Source organism: Aptenodytes patagonicus, chromosome 23, assembly GCF_965638725.1.
Source record: "Aptenodytes patagonicus chromosome 23, bAptPat1.pri.cur, whole genome shotgun sequence".
Lineage (NCBI taxonomy): Eukaryota > Metazoa > Chordata > Aves > Sphenisciformes > Spheniscidae > Aptenodytes > Aptenodytes patagonicus.
This window is the reverse complement of record NC_134971.1, coordinates 1211191-1232390: the sequence shown is the minus strand read 5'-3', so window position 1 is coordinate 1232390 and position 21200 is coordinate 1211191. Positions and strand designations below refer to the sequence as shown.

Genomic DNA, 21200 nt, shown 5'->3' with positions numbered 1-21200 from the left:
CTGCCGGGCGGCGCGGCGGGGCCGGGCTCGCAGAGGCGCGGCGGGGCCGGGGCGGCGGCGGGGCCGTCGGCCTGCGCCTGCTCCAGCGCCATGGGGCCTGCTGCGGGGCTGGGGCGGGGCCCGGGCCCGGGCCCGGCGCGGCGCGGCGCGGAGCGGCCCGGAGCGGAGCGGAGCGGCACGGCCCGCGCCCCCGCCGCCCCGCCCCTTCCGGCGCCAGGCGCCCTGGCGGAGGGGAGGCCGCGCCGCCGCGGGCGGATGTGACGCCGCTGTCAGCGGCCGCGGGCATCCGGCAGCGGCGCCGGCCCATGCCCGGTGAGCGCCCGGCGGGGCGGCGGGCCGGGGCCCGGGGCGGCGGGGGGCCGGCCGGGCCGGGGCGGGCTGCCGGGCCTCGCGGGGCCGCGGGACGGGGCGGGCCGGCGGCCCCGCGCCTCCCCCCCCCCACCCCGGGCGCCGCCCGCCCCCTCGCCCGGGCGGGGGTCACCGGCCCGGCTGTCGCTGACGCACCGCCCCGGGGGCCGAAGGCGGCCGGCCCGGCCCGGGGGAGGGGGGGGGGGAAGGAAGGGGCGCGGCGGGCGCCCGGCCTGTCCCCGGGAGCTGGGGGGGGGAGCGGCCCGCCCCGCCGCGCCGCGCCGCGCTGCCCGGCGGCGGCCGGCTTGCCCGAGGCGTCCCGGAGCTTTGGCCTCCGGGGCTCGGGTTCCCGCCCGACGCCCGGGCGCGTCCGTCTTTTCCCCAGCGTCCCTGGCGGCCGGTGAGGCGGGGAGCGCCGGCTCTGCCCCCGGGCCGCTGCGGGGCTCCGGCGGGTGCGGTCGCTCCCCGGAGGTGCCGGTCTCTCGAGCGTGAGGGCAGCGACGGGCCGCTGAGGCCTGCCGTTCGGGGAGGGAAAGCCGGGCCTGGGCGGCCGGCAGGAGCGGCGGCCGGCCGGCCGGTTGTAACCACCGGCCTGGAAGCCGATGGAGAGAGGAAGACGGCCGGGGCGGTCGCTAACGGCAGGCTGCCGGGGGGCGGCCGGCGTGAGGCCGCGGCGAGCAAAGCGGGGTCTCGGCAGGCGCTTGCCCCCCCGGCCCCGTGCGGCGCCGTGGCTCGTGGAACCGGGGGCTGAACCGGGGCTCGGCGGTGATTTCCACCCGTGCCGGGTGCAAGCAGGTTCCTCCGGCCGTGTGGCAGGTGAGAAGCGAGTTCGGTGGGGCTCCCCCAGAAGAGGAGCCGGCTCTCGGCTGCAGGTGCCCGTGGAGCGTGGCGTTTCTCCTGACGTTTCTCTCCGGGGAACTGCCCGTCGGTAGTTTCTTGCCCGTCTTCCGCGGTGCCGGGCCACGGCGAGAGAAGGAAGCGGCCTCCCTTCTGCCCGGCCAGCAGCGCGGTGCGCTCTGCCCCGGGGCTGCTGCCCCGGCGGGCAGGGTGGCGGTGGGGATGGATCCCTGCCCGGCCTGGGTGTGGCCTCGCGGTGCTGGGAAGGAGCCGCCTTGGCTGGGGTTTTCCTGGAAGAGGATCTCTGCTGTGCCGGGGAGGAGGTTGGTGGCAAGCCCGGGCCTGCCGGCATTGCCTGCCGGGAGCCGCGGGTCTCTGTGGGAGCTTAAGGTGAGGCCGTGGCCGCCCCGTTCCGGGTCAGAAGAGGTTCTCACCGGTTTTATTTCCTGCTGTTTGCAGCCCACCTGTCTGATGCCGCATTGGAAGCGGAGGGTGCCGCTATGGAGCGCGGGGATGGAGGCCACGCTCTGTATCCACACGTGCCTTTGGCTGAGTGCCGCCTGGATCCCCCTCGCGTCGTCAGACGGACTGGCCTGCGGCGGGGAGTGCGCTCCCGGCACTGACGCCCGGCACGGCAAGCTGACGTGGGCTGTCAGCTTGGACGCGCCCGAGGAGGAGCTGGAGCAGCGGGCAGAGGAGCTGGCCCGGACTGCGGGGCTGGTGAACATGGGCCGCGTTGGGGAGCTCAAGGGCCATTACCTCTTCACCTACCAGCCCGACGGCCACGCGGCAAGCGAACCCAAAGCAATAAGGAGGTCGGTGGACACTTTGTTTGCACAGCACGACAGCGTGCGGTGGCACTCGGAACAGAAGCTTCTGAAACGCTCCAAACGCAGCCTGCACTTTAACGATCCCAAATACCCCCAGCAGTGGCATCTGGTGAGTGGTTTTCCGGCTCCCGTTGTGCTAGCAGGCTCGGGCTGTTTGTGTGGCCACAAGCGAGCTGTCACGCGGCAGGCAAAACAGTTGCTTTCTGCCCTTGCGGCAAGGAGGAAGGGCGCCGAGAGCTCGCCCTGCCCGCCCCGTGCTCGCCGCGATAACGGGAGGAAGGCAGCTCCCGCAGCCGGCCGTGTGCCGGTGGCGCTGGGGTGGGCAGAGGGGTTTGGGCCGGAGCACGCTGTACGGTTAGCAGGCTGGAGCGCGGTGGTGGCCCTGTGGCACTGGGCGCTCCGCTTCGTGGCTCGAGCGACCGTTGCTCGCTGTCCGCGTCAAACAAATCTCCCGTGACTCCTCCCCGTGCTCCCAGCCCGAAAGGTCTGGGAGCCCACGTCCTCACAGCTGACCCGCTCCTCTGCTCTTCCTCTCCCCTCGCCGTCCTTTCTGGTGCTTAGAACAACCGCAGGAGCCCCGGCAAGGACATCAATGTCACAGGCGTCTGGGAGCGGAACGTGACGGGGCGCGGCGTGACGGTGGTGGTGGTGGACGACGGCGTGGAGCACACCATCAAAGACATACAGCCAAATTACGTGAGTGCCAGCGCCGCGGCGGGAGGGCGCGAGGGCACGCTGGAGGCCGGGCAAGGCGGCGCAGCTGGCGCAGGCCTCCGGCGGGCTGGGCGGCGAGGCGGGAGCGTGCAAGCGCTCGGCTGCCGGCAAAGCCTGACCCGCGCTGTCGCCCTTGGGCTCGGCCAGGGTGGGAAGTGCCAGCGGCAGACCCCTCCCTGGGAGATTTTGCTCCCAAGTCACAGGTTTACCAGCCTTTGTGCTACCTGTGGGAGGTAGCTGCTTAGACGTGGGAGCTGGCCTCCCTGTGACCCGCAGCAGTTGCTAAAGCTGCCTCTGTTGGTCCCTTTCCCGCAGCAGCGGATAGCAGTGTTGGGCTGCAGCCCTGTGTGGAAGCAGCCTCTAAGTTCCCACGACTTCCCGGCTGTGTTTCAGCCTGCGTAGCATGCTCCCAAGTCCTGCTTTTCCTGAAGAGAGGAGGGCAGAGCCCCGAGTCGTGACGCTGGGTCTGTTTTCAGAGCCCAGAAGGCAGCTATGACTTGAACTCCAATGACCCCGACCCTATGCCTCACCCCGACGAGGAGAACGGCAACCACCACGGGACCCGCTGCGCCGGGGAGATCGCTGCCGTGCCAAACAACAGCTTCTGCACGGTGGGAGTGGCCTACGGGAGCCGCATCGCAGGTACGTGCACGCCGCGGCACCCTGACGTGCTGCAGTCGTGCCTGGCTTGTCTCGCCCCCAATGCTGTGGGGCCGGGGCACGGCTCCCTGGGAGGGGTGGCTTGGCCGAAGTGGCTCTGAGTCAGCCGGTGCCTTGCTCGGGCTGGTTGGTCTGTCGGAGGGAGGAACCGGCCTCTGCCTGAGCTCCTCTCCAGAGGAGCCGGTTCCTGGAAGAGCGGGATAAGTGTGTGCTGGGGCAGCTTTTCCAGAGTACTCCCAGCGCGTTGCCTGCCCGGCCACAGAGCTTTCGGCAGGTGCACGTCCGTACCGCGCAGCCTAAGCCAGGCAAACGTGCGACGGCATGCCCGCTCCGGTGCAGCGCTGCAGGCTGTATCTGGAGGCACCGGGGAAGCAAATGTCTGCCAATCCCACCCCCCCCCCCCACCGTGCTCCCCCGGCCCTTGCTCTCAGGTCTGCCTTCTGCGGACGGACGGGGCGCGAAGGTCCGGCTGCGCATCTCTCCTCTGCCAAGCCAGGGAATGTGCCGCTGTGGCCTCAGCTGCCTCCGGAGCTCTCGCGCTCCTTCACAGAGGGAGGCGAGATCTCTGTGCGGGGCAGGATGCGTCCCTGGCAGAGCAGAGGATGGTGCTGCTGTGCTGCAGCCTGGGACGTGATTCTCTCCGCACCCGGCAGATGGTGCCACGTTCCCTGGCTGTGACACGGGGCTGGGCCCCCGGGGTGCCAGCAGGGTGCTGGGGGTCGGGAGCTCGCCCAAGGGTGCTGCAGACGGCTCTGCACCCCTGCCCTGCGCTCGGCCCCCTCCCTACCTCGCCCCGACGGGGCGCTCCCTGAGCAGCCACCCTGATCGTGGGTACAGCAGGGTCTCCGGGCTCCAGCCGGCCTGGGAGGCTGCGAGCAGACGCTGCTAGCAAAGCCCAGCTGGCAGACGGAAAGATGAGCTCATAGTTTAACCGCAGCGCGGGGAATAGGGAGGGTTTAACCCTGGGTGGCTCAGGCAGGACCTGGCACTTCTTTGGGCTTCAGCTCTCCAAAGCTCTGCCCGGCCTTGCAGGGTGAGCACGGCGGGGCAGCCTCGAGCTCTGCGGGGGGACAGGGAGACTGGCCTGGCAGCGTGGAAGCGCTGGAGCCAGCGCGGTGCCAGCCGGCGCGGGGAGAGCCAGCGCACCCCTAGCTGGGCTGCTCCGCTCCTCCGCGGGGGAGGCTCAGATGCGACAGTAAAAAGCCGCGTGTGCTGTGTCAGGCAAGAGCTGAGAAGGGTGGGCGGTTGCCCTGTTTATAAATAGGCTTCACGGAGATGCGTGCCTGGTTTCCATTTGTAACCTCCTTTGCCAGCCTAAACTGTGATGCAAAGCGGTAATGATCCATGGTTTGGGTCACTGAAGACTTGGCACTGAGCCTCCGCTGGCTTTGTTGGAGAGGTGGCCTTGCCCTCCTGGTCTAAGCACGGTAGTTGGGATGTCCCGCATCTCTTGAGCCCTTCCCTCAGCAGGCAAGCGTGCCGTCCGTCCCGAGGCGATGCCTGGCTCTTTGGCGACTTGGAAGGGGAAGCGATTGCTCCAGGCAGGGACTAGCCCTGAAAAGCAGCGGGATAATTGAGGGTGGGATGTGAAGAAGCCCCTGGGGAGCAGCACCCCGGGTAGGGGGGCTCAGGGGCGCATGGGGGCGAGCCCAGCTGGTGTTCGGTTGCGCTGTCCCCCTCACCAACTTGGTTCTGGCAGTAGGACTGGAGGACTTGCTTGGCAGAAAAGCCATGTCCAGCAGAGGATGCGGAGCTGCGTGCGAGGGTGCACCTACAAGCCCAGACCCTTGCGCACATCTAGCCCCTGCAGACTGATCTGCAGGGTTACAGCTCTGGGAGATCTGGTTCCGGCAGGCCAGGAGAGTGAGCGTCCCCAGGGTGAACCTGCCAAGGAATTTGTTTGCACTGTTTATACAGCTTGCTTTGATCCGCTTTGGTCACGCTCGTTGTCCTTTGTCCTGCAGGCATCCGAGTGCTGGACGGGCCCCTCACCGACAGCATGGAGGCCATCGCCTTCAACAAGCACTATCAGATCAACGACATCTACAGCTGCAGGTGAGCCCCAAGGGGACCCTGAGCCGGGCCATGCCGACACCCAGCGAAGGGCCGTGGGCCCCGCTCTGCCTGGGGACGGGGTCGCAGTTCGTGGCTGAATGCTCACGCCAGCTCCTCTCCTCCTGTGGCTCCGGCTAGCCCTGAGGCACCGAAATCAGTACCGCTTTCGTGGGTCCTGTGAGCGTGCCTGGCAGGCAGGCGGCCAGGCTGCGAGGTGGCGGGTCTGTCCCGCAGAGGGAACGCCCTGCCTGTCCCCCTGGGCTCGGTGCTTGCCTGTGCCCTGCAGCCAGGCTATCTCAGGGGCTCTGTGCAGCTGAACCTCGAGGGGGTTTGCAGCCGGGCACGTAAGGTGGGGCTCTTTGCTGCTGCCATTAAGAGTAACATCGGTATTCCTGTCGCTGGAGAGCTGGCCCGGGCTGTGCACGGCACCTGTGGTTGCCTTCTGAGCGCTGCTGCAGCACATCCCGCAGGCTGGCTGAGCTGGAGGGGGCACTGTGCACCCCCGCTGTGGTTGGGGAGCCCCGGCGGAGCCGTGTGACCGGGACTGGAATGTGCGAGAAGCTGGTCGTTAAATAAAAATCAAACATTTTGTCCACTGGAATCTGACCCAGGGGCACAGTGCAAACACGACAGTGATATCCCAGCAGCGAGGAGCCAGCCTGACGGATGGGAAAGTACAGCCCCCTCCAGTCCCAGTCACGGTGCTGGGAGTAGCTGGTGCCTGCTTGTAGCTCACTGTAATGGCAAACTGTAATGGGAGGAAGAGTTGCTGTCTGCGACTCCCGGGGCTGTCACTTCATCGTGTCTCTCTTGGCAGCTGGGGTCCAGATGACGATGGGAAAACCGTGGATGGCCCCCATCAACTGGGAAAGGTAAAAAAACAGTCCCAGCAGCACGGGTCACCCCCGGGCTAGCCCTCCGGTGCTTGTGGTTTCTTGCCCGCCTGGACAGGCGAGGAGGGATGTTGCTGTGGTGCAGCGCACGTTTCTTTGCTTCCGTTGCTGCCAGCGGAGGTGTTGCTTGTTACCGTGCGGGTGGGGAGAGGTGACGTTGCTGCGGGAGGGCGGCGTTCAGGCAGTATTTGATGAGCTTTCCAAGGAGAGGCTGGGTCCAGCAGGAAAATGCTCTTTCGCGGCCTGTGGTGTTACGCTGACAACTTTTGCAACCCAAGGGATGCTCTCCGCTCGGGAGACCGAGCGTTCCTGGTGCTAAGAGTGGTTCTCAAGGCAGGGAGCGTGCCTTCAAATGCTAGGAGCAAATAAGGGGCCGGGGCGACGGCTGCATTCGCTCTCAGCGGGACGGGAGGTGTCAGAGCCAAGGCTCCTTCCCGGGCCACTACGGCGTTCTCGCGGCGCCCGCGCTGCAGAACCGCTGCAAAACACAGCCGGCTGCCTGCGCCTGGCTCCCGCTGCCCTGGTACCGCAGCGAGGGGTGGCTGAGGGGGGCCCCAAAGCTGGCACTGCATTGCTCCTGGGATGTGGTTCTGCTTAATTTCTCTTTCGCTTGGCAGCCTTTTGCTGTGCTTTTCTAACTGCAAGATAGCAGTTACTGCGCTGTTCGGAGCAACGCTGACAACTGAGCTATCGGTTTACGATGACAAATGGTTTCCAGTTCTGCAAGTTTAATTTATTCTCTTCCTGCATGCAGAGACAGCCGTAACAAGCTCTGGGATGCAGAGCCCAAGCGAAGCTTGCTTTGCCGCAGCAGGGCGTCTGGAGGGCTTTCCGGCCAATGCAGTATGTGCCTTTGCCCGCCGAAGGGAGGGCAGAGGAGAAGGGTTGGTTTCCAGCGGGATTGCTTTCTTGCTTGTCCGTCAGATGCATATCCTTTATCTAGGCGGGAATGACGCCCGTGCAAGGTGTCAGCCTGGAAGTGTGCTTCCCAAGCAGGGCTGGCGTGGTTGTGTTTCTCAGCGGAGGCAAAGCTCAAGCGTATGTGTGGGCTGGGGCCTTGCCGAAGGGCAGCGGCCACGTGTGGGTAGTCTCTTGTCGGCAGGAAAGCCTTGATGCTGCAGAAAAGCCGGCTCCAGAGCGAGCCCCGCTGAAGCTGGGAGGGCTGGCGCTGCTGTGGTTCCTCTGGAGCTCAACTGCTGGCCAGCCTTTGTGCTGTGATTGCCTGGAAGGTTGCTTTTCCTTTTTCTCTTTTTATTTTTAACGCAGCACCCGCTCAAAATCATAGTAAGCTACAGATCGGCCATTCCCCAGCCCAGACGTTGGCCGCATTGCTGCCCTTGTAACGTGCTCGCTCTGGAATCTCGGTGTCTGGTCGGGGCTGTAACAGGCGCGACTCCCTGACTCTGCTAGCCGGGCGAAATACGGCCCAGAGGGGTTGTGGCTGGCCCCGCTACCACCCCGAGGACTCGGCAGGGCCGGTTACTGTAATCTCGGAGCGTGGACTTTGGTTGCTGGATGGAGATGCCAGGACAGAGCTTTCCAGCACGCCCTGTGCCTGCGAGCACTCCGCAGGGCGAACGCTCCCCCAGCACAGGCGGCTCGGGAGAGGCACACGCGTCCGTCTCCGCCTGGGTTAGCAGCGAGGTGCGCCGCGAGGTCCAGGAGAGCCCTGCTCCCCCGCGGCTCACGGCCAGGCCTGCCAGCCGTGGCTGCTGGCAGAAACCCTGTGGCTGCTGGCAGAAACCCTCTGGCGTCAGCGGGGAAGGGCACGGGAAGGGCCCGCCTGCCTATACGCCCTGACCAGCGACGACGGTTCCTTCTCCGCAGGCCGCCCTGCAGCACGGCGTGATAGCGGGCCGCCGGGGCTTCGGGAGCATTTTCGTCGTGGCCAGCGGCAACGGCGGGCAACACAGCGACAACTGCAACTATGATGGTTATGCCAACTCCATCTACACTGTCACGATAGGTGAGTGCGTGTGTCTTCTCTCTCGTTCCTCCCCAGCGTGGAAAAAGGAGATGGTCCCAAAAGCGCAAAACCTGCCCAGCTGGAAGCTGGCTGGATAGCGGGAGTCTGCAGGGAAAGTCTCTGTTCTCTGGGAATGAACGTGGCAGCGTGTAGAGGTGCTGGGCTTCCGCCCTCAAGTCTGCAGTTTTCTTTTGACCTACAGAGCAAGAGGAGGCCGAAGAAATTCCTGCCTGCCTTCAGGCCTCCGTCACTGGGGCTGTGACAGACGCACCGCCGTGTTGAGGGAGTGGCCCGAAATACAGCATTCCTATCACGTGGGTTAGAAAAGAAACGTCTAACCCATTTTCTCGAGGGCAGAAGCTACATGAGGGGTAGAAGATCTGTGTAATATTAAGCGCAGTGAAAGGTTATTTATCGTGGCTGCCTTTCCTGTAGATCTTCCAGCCATGAAAAATACAGGCTTGGGTCCGATTTCCCTGCCCAGCTCCCAGCCTGTGAAAAAGCACAGCTAGCAGGACAGGTCCCCAGGGGCTCGTCACCTTGCAATTTCAGCAGTTAAACTGAAACAGGCTTCATACGGTTGATGCCTTTCACTTTTTCCCAGGCGCGGTGGACGAGACGGGCTCCATGCCATTCTATGCCGAGGAATGTGCCTCCATGTTAGCGGTGACCTTCAGCGGCGGGGACAAGATGATGAGGAGCATTGTGAGTACCGTGCGAGGCACGTGTCTTCCCCTGTGCTCTGCTGGCCACACCTGACCGCGGGGCTGGAACAGCCCAGTGCGGAGAAGGGGTGAAGCTCTGTCCCTTCCGATTGCCGCGCGTCCGCCTTAGGCCGGTAGTTGGGTCCCTTTGCGAGGCAGGGAATGAACGTGCTTTTTGTCTAGGTCCTACGTAAATAGTACTCTGAGAGGGAGGTTTCTCCTTCTGGTTGTTCCCCGTGTTGTCACCTGTCTGTCAGGCTGTAACTCGCAGCGCGGTGACCCTCTCTCTGCAAGGGTGTTCACGGGCACGCCGAGTTCCTGGCCCCAAACGCAGATCCTGCGGGTGTCATGTTTGTCGCCTCAAGCGCAGGCAGGATGTCAGACCAACAGGGACAGGGACTGTGCTCCCTCATCTCCCTGCTCTGCGCTGCTGGGAACTGCTGGCAGACATCATCTGGGATGGGGGCCGCTTGGGTGACCCCTAAGAAATTCCTCTGTGTCCCTGGGAATGTCGTCCGGGGAGCTCCCCCGGCTCAGCCCCGGGGACAGCCGGCAGAAGACGAGCGTTATCCCAGCTGTGTGCGTGCGGGCCCCCTTTGCGCAGCGAGGAGGAAGCCTGGAGCGAGACTCCTGTGCCCTGTGGGCTTTCCTGAAGAGAAAGGGGCAGGGGCGGCTGCGGCTCAGCTCCGCGGGGGCTGCGGCACGCCCTGCCCAGCCGGCCCCCCTCACTTCTGCTCCGAAGGGATGCGGGAGCACGGACGAGCACGGAGGGCTGGGAGCAGCATCGGGCTCTTTAAACCACTTGGCCCCAGCTCCTTCTCTGTTCTGGCACGCGTGCCTCTCCCAGCTGAATTTTTCAGAATATTTTTATCAGCTTTTCCTTTTTTTGCCAAAAAATGACTTATTGTCAACAAAATGTCCTTTTTGCCCGAGCCAAGCAGCCGAGCCTGTTTTCACCGGCCCCAGGGCTGACCCAGCGTGTTCCTCCCTTGGTGCTGGTGCACTCAGGGGGCCGTCAGGCTAACCGGACCGTACGGCTGTGACCCGTTCCTGTCCTGCAGTGCCAGCGGGGACTGCAGAGCTCAAGCCACCCTGGGGCAGCTTGGGGTAAACATCACTGGCTGCCAGGCCTGACTGTTTGGGGTTGGGGTGTCCCTGCCTTGGCAGGCACCGGGAGGATCTCCTGTCGGGACGGGCAGTTCCCGAAGGCACTTTCCTGGCAAAGCCGATGAGGCAGCGAAGTCCCGGTGGCAGATGAGCATCAGCAGTGTGTGCTCGGGGGTCTCTGGGGGCCTGACGGGCGAGGGAGGGTGCTTAGGGTGCTCCTGCGAGCAGGGACGTGCAGCTGTGGCCCTGCGCTGAATCCAGGCTTGTCAAACAGGCTTCCCCGCATGCTGGGCAAACCGGGGGAACAGGGAGAGCCCGGGTTCCTCAGCCACCTGGTTGGGACTCGGCAAGCTCCTCTTGCAGTCCAGAGCCAGGGCAGGAATCCGTGCCTAGCTAGAGCACGGCGCGATCTGCCTGGAGCAATGGCTCGGCTCACGCGGCAGGGAAAGTAAAACCCAGAATGGAGCTAATTTTGCCTTTCAGCGATAACTTCAATTGTCCCAAGCTGGTTTCGAAACTACTGGCGCTAGGGAAAAAGGAAACAGTGGCCAAGCGAGGGCTCTGCTGCACTTTCATCGGGAGTTACAGAGTTCTGGGTTTATGTCCAGCTTCCCCTAAGGCTGCTGCTGGTGAGAGCGCTTTGAAGGTCTCAGACGCCCCTTCATTTCGAATGCTGGCCTTACGGGACGCTAACGCGGGAGCTGGTATTCCATCGGGGAGCCAGGACGGGATGCCCCGCATAGCCTAGGCGCGGCACGTGCCAGAGAGCCATCCTGTTTCTTTGCACTACCGCGATCGCTCCTTTAGCGAGCCCGTGCCGTGTTAAAACTTAAGCGCCCCTTTTTCTGGAGGATCGTCTGCTCCTAAATACCCTTTAACTGTGCTTCAGTGATGTCAGAGTTAACTTCTCAGCAGCCATCTGCTGGGTTTTTTTCTTTTACCAGACTATAAACTTTGTGTGGTTTCCTTAATGGGAAGAATTTAATACGGCTCCTGGCACTAGCTGCGTTTCCTACTGAAAGTTTATGCTGCTCAGGGTGTTCTTTGTAGGACGTGCAGCGTCCGAGCGCAAGCCGAAGTTGTTAACAGCTGGCAGAGTGTTACGGAGTCAAGCGTAGAAGGCAACAAAACCTACAGCTTTTGGCAGTGCGGGCTGTCTGCCCACGGGGAGCCCAGGGAGACGGACACGTTCGGTTGGCAGTGAGGTGGCCTAATTTGGGAACCTCCCGATGCTTCTTCTGAGGCTCTGTGTGCCCTGCGCAGTCCCGTGTGGTCCCTCTGCGGAGGCCCGGTTGTGCTGGAGTGACGCTGTGGTCAGCAGTGAAGATGAGGAGGGTCCCAAACCGTAACCGCCTTGAGTTCCCCTGAAGTTTCCAGGCTTTTCGGCAGCTAATCCCCGACCCTCTCCCCCTGCTGCTGCCCTGCTCTTGTTGTTCTGGTCTTGGCAGAGGGAGGATGACGGGATCTCTGGCTGCCCTTCCCGTCTCCCAGCCTGATCTCAGCAACCGCAGAGAGAAAGAAAGCTCGTGTGCTGCAAATTCCTCCCTCCTGTCTGGGGGGAAGCTGCCCGTGCGGAAGAGATGGCTGGGAGACGGACAGATTAGATGTGGTTCGTGCAGGCGGGGGGTTTAGGACCACCTCCCCGCGTCTTTCCTCTGGAGGGGGAATCCGTGGGCATCCAGAGAACTCTCTCGTTTTGTCTGAAAGCCGCCTACGAAGGGGGTCAGGCTCTGGGTGCCGGCCTTGGCGTGCTGCATTCGGGCTGGGTGCTGCCCCGCTGTCCCAGCTCGCCCTTCCCTGCCCGTGTTTCCCGCTGGTCGCAGAGAGGCAGGAGGCGTCCCTGGGCGAGGGACCATGGGCGCTCGGCTGCAGTCCCTCCTTTTCCTTCTGACGCAGCAAATCTCTTAGGAAGGGGTGTGAAGGTGCTGTGTGAGCGTCTGTGGTCCCCTTTAAAGGCGGCTGCGCCAGCGCGGCACAGAGAAGCCCGGCTCTTCGGCCCAGCATTGCGTGCAGCAATGCTCTCCCCTGCCTGGGCTGTCACGCTCTGATTCCCGCTCTATGCCAAACCTCCTATCCCTCTCCCTGCTCAGAGGCTTTCCCATCTGTTCACCCGGGGCAGCCCGCGTTTAGACAGACGTGCCTGGCTGGGCTGGCTGCCTGGCAGAATGGGGAAAGGCACTGCTGGCTGCACAAAGCGCCCTTGTTGTCATTGCCGCCGCAGCAGGGGCTGGGTTAGCTCCTCTCTCCCCCAGGACGGTCAGCTCAGCCCGGCCAAAGGCGTCCTGCAGTGGAGGAGGTTTTCACCGTCCTCGGCAAAGAATAATCGGGCGCCCCTGAGGGCCCTCGGCGCTGGAGGAGAGGGCTGGCTGGGGGGACCCAGGCTGCTGGGGAGGAGAGCTGCTGACTCTGTCTTTTCTCCCCTCTCGCTCCCAGTTTTCCAAGCCTCCTCTACGTGTGTCCAGCCAGCCCGTGGGGGATCTTTTCCTCCTCGTCAGGCTTGTGGTAGGGCAATAGAAATCACGTGAGCGTTGCTGACGGAAACGCGCGAGCGGTAAATCAGCGCTGCAGGGCTGTCGAGAAAACCCACCGGCTCGTGCACCACCCTGCACGCTGCTGGGGTGCTCGTGCAGTAAATGAGGACCCCGGCCTCCACGCAGGGCGCCCGGGCTGCCCTCGCTCACAAGCTCTCTGCCATCTGCCCTGCTCTCTGCCAGGAGCGTGGCTGCTGTCCCTGTTTCTGTGCTCGGGCATTGCTCGTTTCTTAGCTGTGTCCAGGATGATGGTGGGGAGCCCCAGAGCCCCCATCTCTCGTGCCCTTTGCGTAGCGTGGGGGGCATGCCATCCTGTGTCCCCGGGGCTTTTGCCGGCAGTTGCGTCACGGGCCGAGCGTGGGCTGCCGGTGGAGCTGGTGCGGCGAGGGCACGGCTCGGGGCCTGGACCGCGTGCTCGGTTGCTCGAGTACCTGTCCCGGCCGTCCCAGCACGGCGAACAGTGGCCTGGCAGGAGGCATCTCTCCTCTTTCTCGGAAGGTGACAACAGACTGGGATTTGCAGAAGGGCACGGGCTGCACGGAGGGCCACACGGGGACATCGGCTGCCGCTCCTCTTGCAGCCGGGATGATCGCGCTGATGCTGCAGGTGCGGCCGTGTCTGACCTGGCGAGACGTCCAGCACATCATTGTCTTCACCACCACCAAGGTGAGTGGCCATCCCTCCCTCCTGCTGCCCTTCAGGGATGCTGCGGGATGGCCGAGGTCCTGCTGTGCGCATCTTTGTTTATGTATGTCTGCCTGCCCCTCTATAAATCTCTGGGTTGTCCGGCTCCCGGCAAAGGGATTGCGTTTTCCCCTTGCCCCTCGTTCCTCCCAGGAACGCGGCTGCGGCATTTTCCTCTGTCATGATAATAAATGGGGTATTTGCTCCAGGAATGCCTCCCATCTGCCGGCGTCCAGGGGCTCACCGTGCCTCGCCCGCAGACACCGGGAGCGCGTGTGTGCGTGCGGTGCGGCTGGCCCACATCTCTGCAATGCCACCCCGCAGTCCGCGCAGTGGGAAAGCGAGGAGCTCTGCCCTGCCCTGGCCTCTCCTCGGGCTCTCCAGAGAGTCGGGCTCTTGGAAACAGACATAACGGAGGGCTCGGCAGCAAACACAGCCCTTCCTTTTGCTCGGCCTCGACTCCAGCACAGCTTCACTGCGGAGAGCAGGAGTGGGAACTGGCTGGAGCTGCCTGATTCGGCTTAGGCACAGGGCTTCTTCCACACCCCTCTGGGGAGCAGGAGTCCGTGTCCGGCTAACGCTGTACTCACTTTGGCACAGGGCAGCGTTTTCCACAACTGCGAGCCAGCGTTGCCGGAGTACTACAACCCTATAAGCAATGGGACCCAGATCTGTCCTGGCCCAGCTCTTGTTGATTTAAAGGACTCGATTCCTTCTCCCCAAGGCTCCTGCCACCCCGCAGGCTGTGGCTTGGGCGGCAGGGAGCAGCTGGGATGTTTCAGAGCAGAGGCATTTGTGCCCTTTCGGGCTGCTTGATTTCCTTTCTGAGGAGCCGGGAAGCCTGTTTGTCCTGGGACTTGTTTCAAACAAAGGTCAACCTGTTTCTTTCTAATAGGGCCGCGTGGGTTTGCTTCCCTGCTGCTGCGGGGTATTTCTGAGCCTCCTTCCCTTCGGGCCCAGTTCCCTTTGCTCCGGGTTTGCAGGGCTGCCGGTGTCCCCCAGGGTAACGAGGGTGCCCTGCATGTCTTTTCAGTACGAGGATCGGCACGCAAAGTGGGACATCAACCAGGCCGGCTTCAGCCACAGCCACCAGCACGGCTTCGGCTTGCTGAACGCCTGGAGGCTGGTGAACGCTGCCAAGGTAATTCCCCTCCCTGTCCCAGGCGTGCCCCGGAGGCAGGTAGAGCAGACCCAGCCCGGTGGCGGCGGCGGGTCCTGTCCTGGCAACGCCGTGGGGTGACACTGTGGCTGTTCAGGGCCAGCGCTTTGGCCGTCATCCTGCCGGCCCTCGCCGTAAGGCTGCTTTTGGTATGAAGTAATGAGGCTTTCGGCAATGCCTGAAACCTGCCCCCGAGCTGCTGCTCTCTCAGCACTATATATAGCCATGGGCGAGAGCCTTCGCTGGTGGGAGACGACAGCTCTGATTCATGGCTTGGGGAGTTTCGTCAGCAGCCCCAGCACCTTCCTCCCTATGCAGTGGGCTCCAGGGAGGGCGTCATGCCCCGAGGAAACAGGGTGTTCTCAGCTGGCAGCTCCGGGGGCTGCTGGGGCTGCCGAGGGAGTGGTGTGGTCAGAGCAGGCAGGGGCATCCCCATCTCTTCCTCCCTGTGCCTCCAGTCACATGGAGACCAGGGCACATCCCTTTGGCACTTGGTCCTCACTCGTGCGTAGAGCACCGCGCAGCTGTGCCGCGTCGCTGCCGGTTGCCAGCAATGCCCCCTGTTTCACAGGGGCTTTCAGGCTGCTCTCTCTTCCTGCAGGGCTTTGGGTTCTGCTACGTTTCCCCCCCCCGCTGCGCCTGGGGTTGAAACGGAATGGCTTCAAGTAACCGCTCAAAGCTACTCGGGTGGTGGCGGAGACAAACCCAGAGCTGGGGATTCCTGAGTCTCGATTGGCCCCTCTAGCCCGCAGGCAGCTGCTTTCCTTCCACTCCTAGGCGTGCGGGCACTCCTCTCCAGCCCTGCGGCGCTCGCTGCAGCCCGTGCGTGCTGCCTGGGTTTGTGTGCCCCAGAGCAGCGTCGGGAGAGGCCCCTTGTCTGGGCCCAAGCTGGGCCCACGTCCACGCGCGTTAGGCGTGCTACGGACGGGAGCAGCTTGCAAGAGTGGTGGGAGATTGGGAGATGGATGTGCAGGGAGGGTGCAACCTTGTGCTGAATCCTCTCGCCTTTCCCCTGACAGATCTGGGAGTCGGTCCCGTACCTCGCCTCGTACGTGAGCCCTGCACTGAAGGAGGGCAGGAGCATCCCGTTGCTCCCGCAGGAGCTGGAGGTCGCCTGGAACGGTAAGAGCGGGTGTGCCGCGTGAGAGCACGTGCTTGTACACGCCAAGGCCAGGGATCCAGCCCGTTCCCGCTGGCATGGGGCGCAGCTGGGCGTGCTGACAGCCTGGCAGGGCAAGCCCTGGGCTGCGCAAGGCCACGAAGGGGTTAAGTGTCGGGCTGCCTGGGCTTTTTCCTCTCTCTTTCTGCTGCCCTTCCCCAGGGGATCTGTGTCTGTTGATGCGGTCCCCTCCCCGATAACTCCATCTCATAGATTGATGTCTTCGAGGAGCCAGACAGGCATTAGCGAGCACGGCCAGGCTGGGCAGCAGCCAGTCCTGCTCCTCTGGCTTTGACCATTTTAGGTAATGCTCCAGCTCCTGACTTGGCCGGCCTCTGTCCACATAAACAAGGCGCTGCTCCGGCAGCTACCAGTGGGAAGGAGAGCTCGGCCCCAAGCCCTTCCCGGCCCCCCAGCGGGGCCCGGCTCTCTGGCTGGGCACAGCTTCTTGCGCCGAGGCTGGGCCACCAGCCCCCTCCCTGTCCCACCGGAGATGCTGTCCCAGGGGGCCTGGCCCTGCGCCCCTCGCTGCCCCAGCTGCAGCTCCTGGCCACCGGCCCCCTCCCTGTCCCACCGGAGATGCTGTCCCAGGGGGCCTGGCCCTGCACCCCTCGCTGCCCCAGCTGCAGCTCCTGGCAGAGGTGCTGGGGATTGGCAGCGCCCGGAGGCTGTTCCCCAGGCTAGGGGTCCCCCTGGAAAGAGTTTGGAGCTCGGCAGGCCGGCACCCCCCCCTTGCAGGTGGTCCCGTCCCTCCCCTCCCTGCTGCAGGCTGAGGAGATGCTGGGCGGGCGCTGGGCACATGTTCTCCCTCTCTCCTGTCCCTGCCCGGCCGGGCTGGTCCGGCTCTGCAGCACGCTGCTCCCTTGCAGGTACCAGCACCGCAGGGCCCCAGCGGGACGGAGGGACAGAGGGGTGACACCCCGCTCCTCGGGCTGGCAGCGGGGCTAGCCCCGCTCTGCCTCTGAGGAGAGGGTTGGGGGTCAAGCAGCTCCTTCTGCCCTAAAAGGAGTTGTGAGCTGAAAGCTGGGCAGCAAGCGGAGTTTGGGAGAGGCAGAAAAGAGGCACTTTGGAGAAGTATGCGCAGAGGAATGCCTGGCCGCAGAGGAATGTGTGGCCGGGGGCACTACTGTCCCCCAGGTACTGCAGGCTGACTCAGAGTTAACCCTTTCCCCACGTGGCCCCAGGGAGTGTGCTGGCCGGCCGCTGCAGGCAGGCTGCCTGGTTCTGGGGTGCGCCCGCCTCCCCGCTTAGAAGATGCTGGGGAGCACCCACCTGCCGCTCGGCCGGGGCTGCCGGGAGGAGGCCGAGCCACAGGCTGAAATCTGCTCTGAAGCGTGCCGGGGTTTCCTGAGCTGTAATTAGCAGCTCTGGGGCTGTGAGCGTCCGTGGAGCTGCGACTGGTTTGAGATGGACACCGGGCTTCTCATCCCAGTCCTCTTTCCCGACCCGGCTCCTGTGTAACTGCGGGTTCAAGGCAGCCTCCGGGGCTGCCAAAAGCTGGCACAAATCCAGGGCAGGAAGGATTTGATGAAGGACAAGGTGTGACTTCATTGCAGTGGCCAAAGCGCTCCGGGTGGGCTCCTGAACCCGCAAGCCGTGAGTCAGGGCCGGGGGAAGAGTTGGATGTCGGGGAGCCCGCGGGGCAGTGGCACAAGTCGTGTAGGCAGCAGCCGGGCCCCGCTTGTGAAATGAGGATCGGGCAGCAGGCGAGAGGCTGCTGGTAAATGAGAGGGCAGGGAGGCGTGCCTGGGCCCTCTCCTTGTGAGCAGAGGGAAGCGTGGGTTTGTATCGTCTTCCTGCTCTGGGACGTGCTGGGAGACGCCCGGGAGTCGGCTTTCCCACTGCTAATGCTGCTGTTGCCTTTCACCCCTCCTTCCTCGCCACCTCCTCCTCACCCCTTTCTCACCACCCTTTCCATCCTGCCTGGTCCTGGCTGAACTCAGGGAGGGGACAGAGGGCACAGCTGCGGGCAGAGGACAGCCAGTGCCTCCTGCACCTCTGGTCTGGGAGGACCTAACTTCTCCTGGCCCACGTCAAGCAGCCTGAGCATGACGTGGGGTGCCCGGGAGGAAGTGTGCCAGGACACCTTTACCTGTGCTAGCCGGGGAGGTGCCTGGGTGGCTCGGCTCGGGCAGACAAGGAGGCTCCTCGCAGAGCGAGGACCGGGGCCAGGCCTCTGAGCACAGCGCGGCTTTGCTGCCGGGTGCTTGGCAGAGCCTCCCCGCGTGGGATGTGGCTGCCCTGGCCCCTGCCTCTTGCTCCCGGGGCACAGACGCACGGGGGCAGCCGGGAGGAGGCAGAGACGGGCGTGCGCGTCCTGCTAAGTGGCACAGCAGCCCCTTAGGGCCGGCTGGAAGTGGGGACTCCATCCCGGCCACCAGCCTCGGCCAACCCTGCCTTCCTTTTCCCAGTCACCACCGCCGACCTGGAGCTCTCCGGCATGAGAACCCTGGAGCACGTGGCAGTCACCGTCACCATAACCCACCCCCGCCGTGGCAACCTGGAGATCAGGCTCTTCTGCCCCAGCGGCATGATGTCCCTGATAGGCACCACCAGGAGCATGGACTCGTAAGCACCGAGGGGGACAGGGGTGCGGGGGCTCACGCCGCAGGGCAGGACACCCAGCCCAGCTGGCCCCGAGCAGGAGAGTCAGGGCCCACGTCCAGCCTCGTGGCTCGGGCTACGTTACCCTCTCACGGGTCGTTTCTCCTCACCCTTTGGCAGAGACCCCAATGGCTTTGCTGACTGGACCTTCTCCACGGTCCGGTGCTGGGGCGAGGAAGCACAGGGCACATACAGACTGGTCATCAGGGACATCGGTGAGTCCTGCCTTCCGGGGGCCCTTCACAGGGCGGTGGCAGCAGCTCCGTGCCATGTCCTGGGGAGCTGCCAGCTCAGCACCTGGGCGGCCACGGGTTAGCTCCATGCAGTGCCACCCAGCCGGGTGGGAGAGTTCCCCACTGGTCCAACCTGTTTCTTCCCCAGGAGACGAGAGCCTGAGGCCTGGGACCTTGAAGCGGTGGCAGCTGACCCTGTACGGCTCCTCCTGGTCCCCAGCAGAGATGAAGGAACGGCAGAGGTAGGACACCACAACCCCGTCTCGGTGGGGAGACGGGAGATGGAGGGCTAAGGGACGCGGTCAGAAGTCTCTGAGCAGGTGCTGCTTGGCCGGAGCAGTGTTGCTGCGAGGTGCACGGGCAGGGTGAGGCTGCAGCCTGCCCGCTGGCACGGGGCACTGGGGCTGCCCTCCATACACTGCACAGGGGAGCCGCGGGCTGTTGGCTGGGTCTGACCCAGGAGGGCAACCCTCAGTGGTGGAAGAGCCGCTCCAGACCCTCTGTGGGCATTTGGGACCCTCCCTGGAGCGGCCCTGCCTGCGGGACCCTCACGGGGTGCCTCTGTCCCCCAGGCTGCTGGAGGAAGCCATGAGCGGGCAGTACCTGAGCAGCGACTTCTCCCTGCCCTGCCCTCCGGGGCTGGAGATCCCCGAGGAGCAGCACTACACAATCACGGCCAACACCCTCAAGGTGAGCCTGCTTGTGGGCCAGGGGTACTGCCGGCTGGCGCCGAGCGGGGAGACCCCGTCCTCTGCAGGAGGGACTGGAGGAGTGGGAACCCGTGTCGCTGATCCTCCTGGCGCTGCGCCCTCTCCGCTGGGCGACAGCAGGGCTCCGGGGTGGCTGAGGGTTTCATTTCTGAAGGGCTTTCCTCCTCCGCAGACCCTCCTGCTGTTGGGATGCTTTGCCGTGTTCTGGACTTTCTACTACATGCTGGAGGTTTGCCTGTCCAGGAACAACATGGGGCTTGACCTGACCTGCAACGGCTCCGCCGCCTGCAAATGGTACCAGCAGGGAGGGAAGCACAGAGCCCTGGAGAGCGGCCTGGAGATGGAGTCTGTGCCGCTCTACCGGGAGAAGGACATCGAGGATGTCGAGCTGGAGTGTGAGCGCCCGGAGCCTGCCCAGGAGGACGAGGGGGAGGAGGGGTCCTGGACCCCCACCCGCCCCAAACTTCCCAGCAGTGGCAGAGCTGCCGGCTTCCACGAGGCGGCCCCCGCCGGAGCAGGGTACCTTGGCCGGGAGACGACAGCCGAGCTCCTCTCGGAGGACAGGGAGCGCCAGACGTGCTAGCTGGGGCTGGGGGTTTGGGCTGCATCCCTCCCACTCCCTACGTCCTTCCCGAGCGCGGGCAGCAGAGACTTCCTGAGCCACCAGGGACCATTGCCCTTGCGTCCTGCGGAAGGTGGCGTTGGAAGTGGCTCAGAAACAAGGAGAAAGAGTGCTGGCAGCGGAAGGGGAGCGTCCCTTTCCCTCGCTCTGGAAAACAAAGCAAGCCTTAAACCCATTCCTAACGGAGCCCGCCCTGCGACGACGCTCAGGGCTTCCCTTTGTGCGTGGGGCAAGGCCCCATGCCCACACCTCCGGGAGCTACACACAGAGCCCCCTGCACGCCACGGCTCCCGTGGCCTTGCAGCACGGGGAAGAAGTGTCACTTTGTCCCCCATTTCTGCAGAGCGAGCCTGGAAAACGTGGCCTGGCCCCGGCAGCTGCCTCTGCAGGCAGGGACCCCCCAGCGCTGTCATTTGCCTGCCCCGCTGGGCTGGGAGCTGGCCGGTACCCGCCAGTTGCGGCCAGCTTAGAGGCAGGGAGTCATTTTGCCCATCTCCAACCAGCGCTTCCTCCCAGTCCCCTGTGCTCCGACCCCGCCGCCGCCTCCTCATCCCCCGCAGGTGCACGAGCAGCCGTGCGGTTGGGGAGGCAGAAGGCAGGAGGGCTTTCTCGACCGTCCCCCTCAGAGGGGCAGGACGGGGCTGTCCCCGCTGCGGCGGGCACAGAAGCACCCCTGGCAGCAGGTATCGCGGCAGCGCGAGCTCGCTGCGGCCGCTTCCCCCAGTTGCCTCCTCGCCGCTTGCTGGGGCGTCAGTTTGTGCCCGGTGTCCGGGAGGGACGAGGCCGTGGTCACGCTTGCTTTGGGCGGGGAAGGGGAGGTTGAGCTGCTCTGGCAGCGGCTCATCTGCGAGCGGGGTTGGCTTGTTCATGTGTCTTTGGGTTCGTCGGTTTATTTTTTTAAAGCTGGGGTTTGTTTTTTAATCAGCAAAGCCCTTTTGTGTAGCTTTCCAAATAAAGTCTGAAAAAGCCGCCTCTCCCCCATCCATCACTCCTCTGCCCTCCCAGCACTTTCTGGCTGTGGAAGCATGAGTCACCCAGCACCTCCCAGCCCCGGGGCCCATGGGGACGCCGTGCTGGGGTGCTGGGTCTGCTCCTGGCTCCTCGCAGCCCCCCGTGCCCTGCTCCCTGGGAGCCGGGATAACGGGGGCTGCTCCAGGCAGGGAGAGGCGAGGGCTGGGCCAGAGCGGTTGGAAGGAGCGAGGAGGAAGGTCGGTGCTGCGGCTCAGGCGGGAGAGGGCAGAGCCACCCCGCGGAGCCGTCTGAAGTGGGCAGGGAAAGCCTGATCCCCAGCTCTGGTTTTCCCAGGTTAGGAACGAGAAGAAGGAGCAGATGTGGCCCGGGTGACCCGAGCAGCTTTTACAGAGGGTTGCTTCGGCTTTCCCGG

General features: G+C 64.4%; 1 protein-coding gene across 3 annotated transcripts; it reads left to right on the top strand.

Annotated features, from left to right (window-relative positions):
- The first annotated feature begins 261 nt into the window (after nt 1–261).
- On the top strand, nt 262–20784 carry PCSK7 (proprotein convertase subtilisin/kexin type 7). Of its 3 annotated transcripts, none has more exons than XM_076358395.1 (16): nt 262–312; nt 1645–2124; nt 2577–2711; nt 3206–3371; nt 5354–5444; nt 6262–6316; nt 8165–8303; nt 8908–9008; nt 13144–13311; nt 14363–14470; nt 15508–15610; nt 18059–18215; nt 18372–18466; nt 18633–18726; nt 19057–19174; nt 19367–20784. In XM_076358395.1, exons 2-16 carry the CDS (start codon nt 1657–1659, stop codon nt 19775–19777), a joined length of 2409 nt encoding a protein of 802 aa, XP_076214510.1. In that variant the 5' UTR covers nt 262–312; nt 1645–1656; the 3' UTR covers nt 19778–20784. The 3 variants fall into 3 exon arrangements, with proteins under 3 accessions (XP_076214510.1, XP_076214511.1, XP_076214512.1); XM_076358396.1 differs by lacking the exon at nt 262–312 and adding an exon at nt 735–1164; XM_076358397.1 differs by lacking the exon at nt 262–312 and adding an exon at nt 1194–1508.
- Nucleotides 20785–21200: the final 416 nt, after the last annotated feature.

Coding starts and splice junctions, on each gene's coding strand:
- PCSK7 (XM_076358395.1), top strand. CDS start 1,657: ATGCCGCATTGGAAGCGGAGGGTGCCGCTATGGAGCGCGGGGATGGAG. Junction 13,312..14,362: donor TTGTCTTCACCACCACCAAG/GTGAGTGGCCAT, acceptor ATGTCTTTTCAG/TACGAGGATCGGCACGCAAA. Junction 18,216..18,371: donor ACCACCAGGAGCATGGACTC/GTAAGCACCGAG, acceptor ACCCTTTGGCAG/AGACCCCAATGGCTTTGCTG.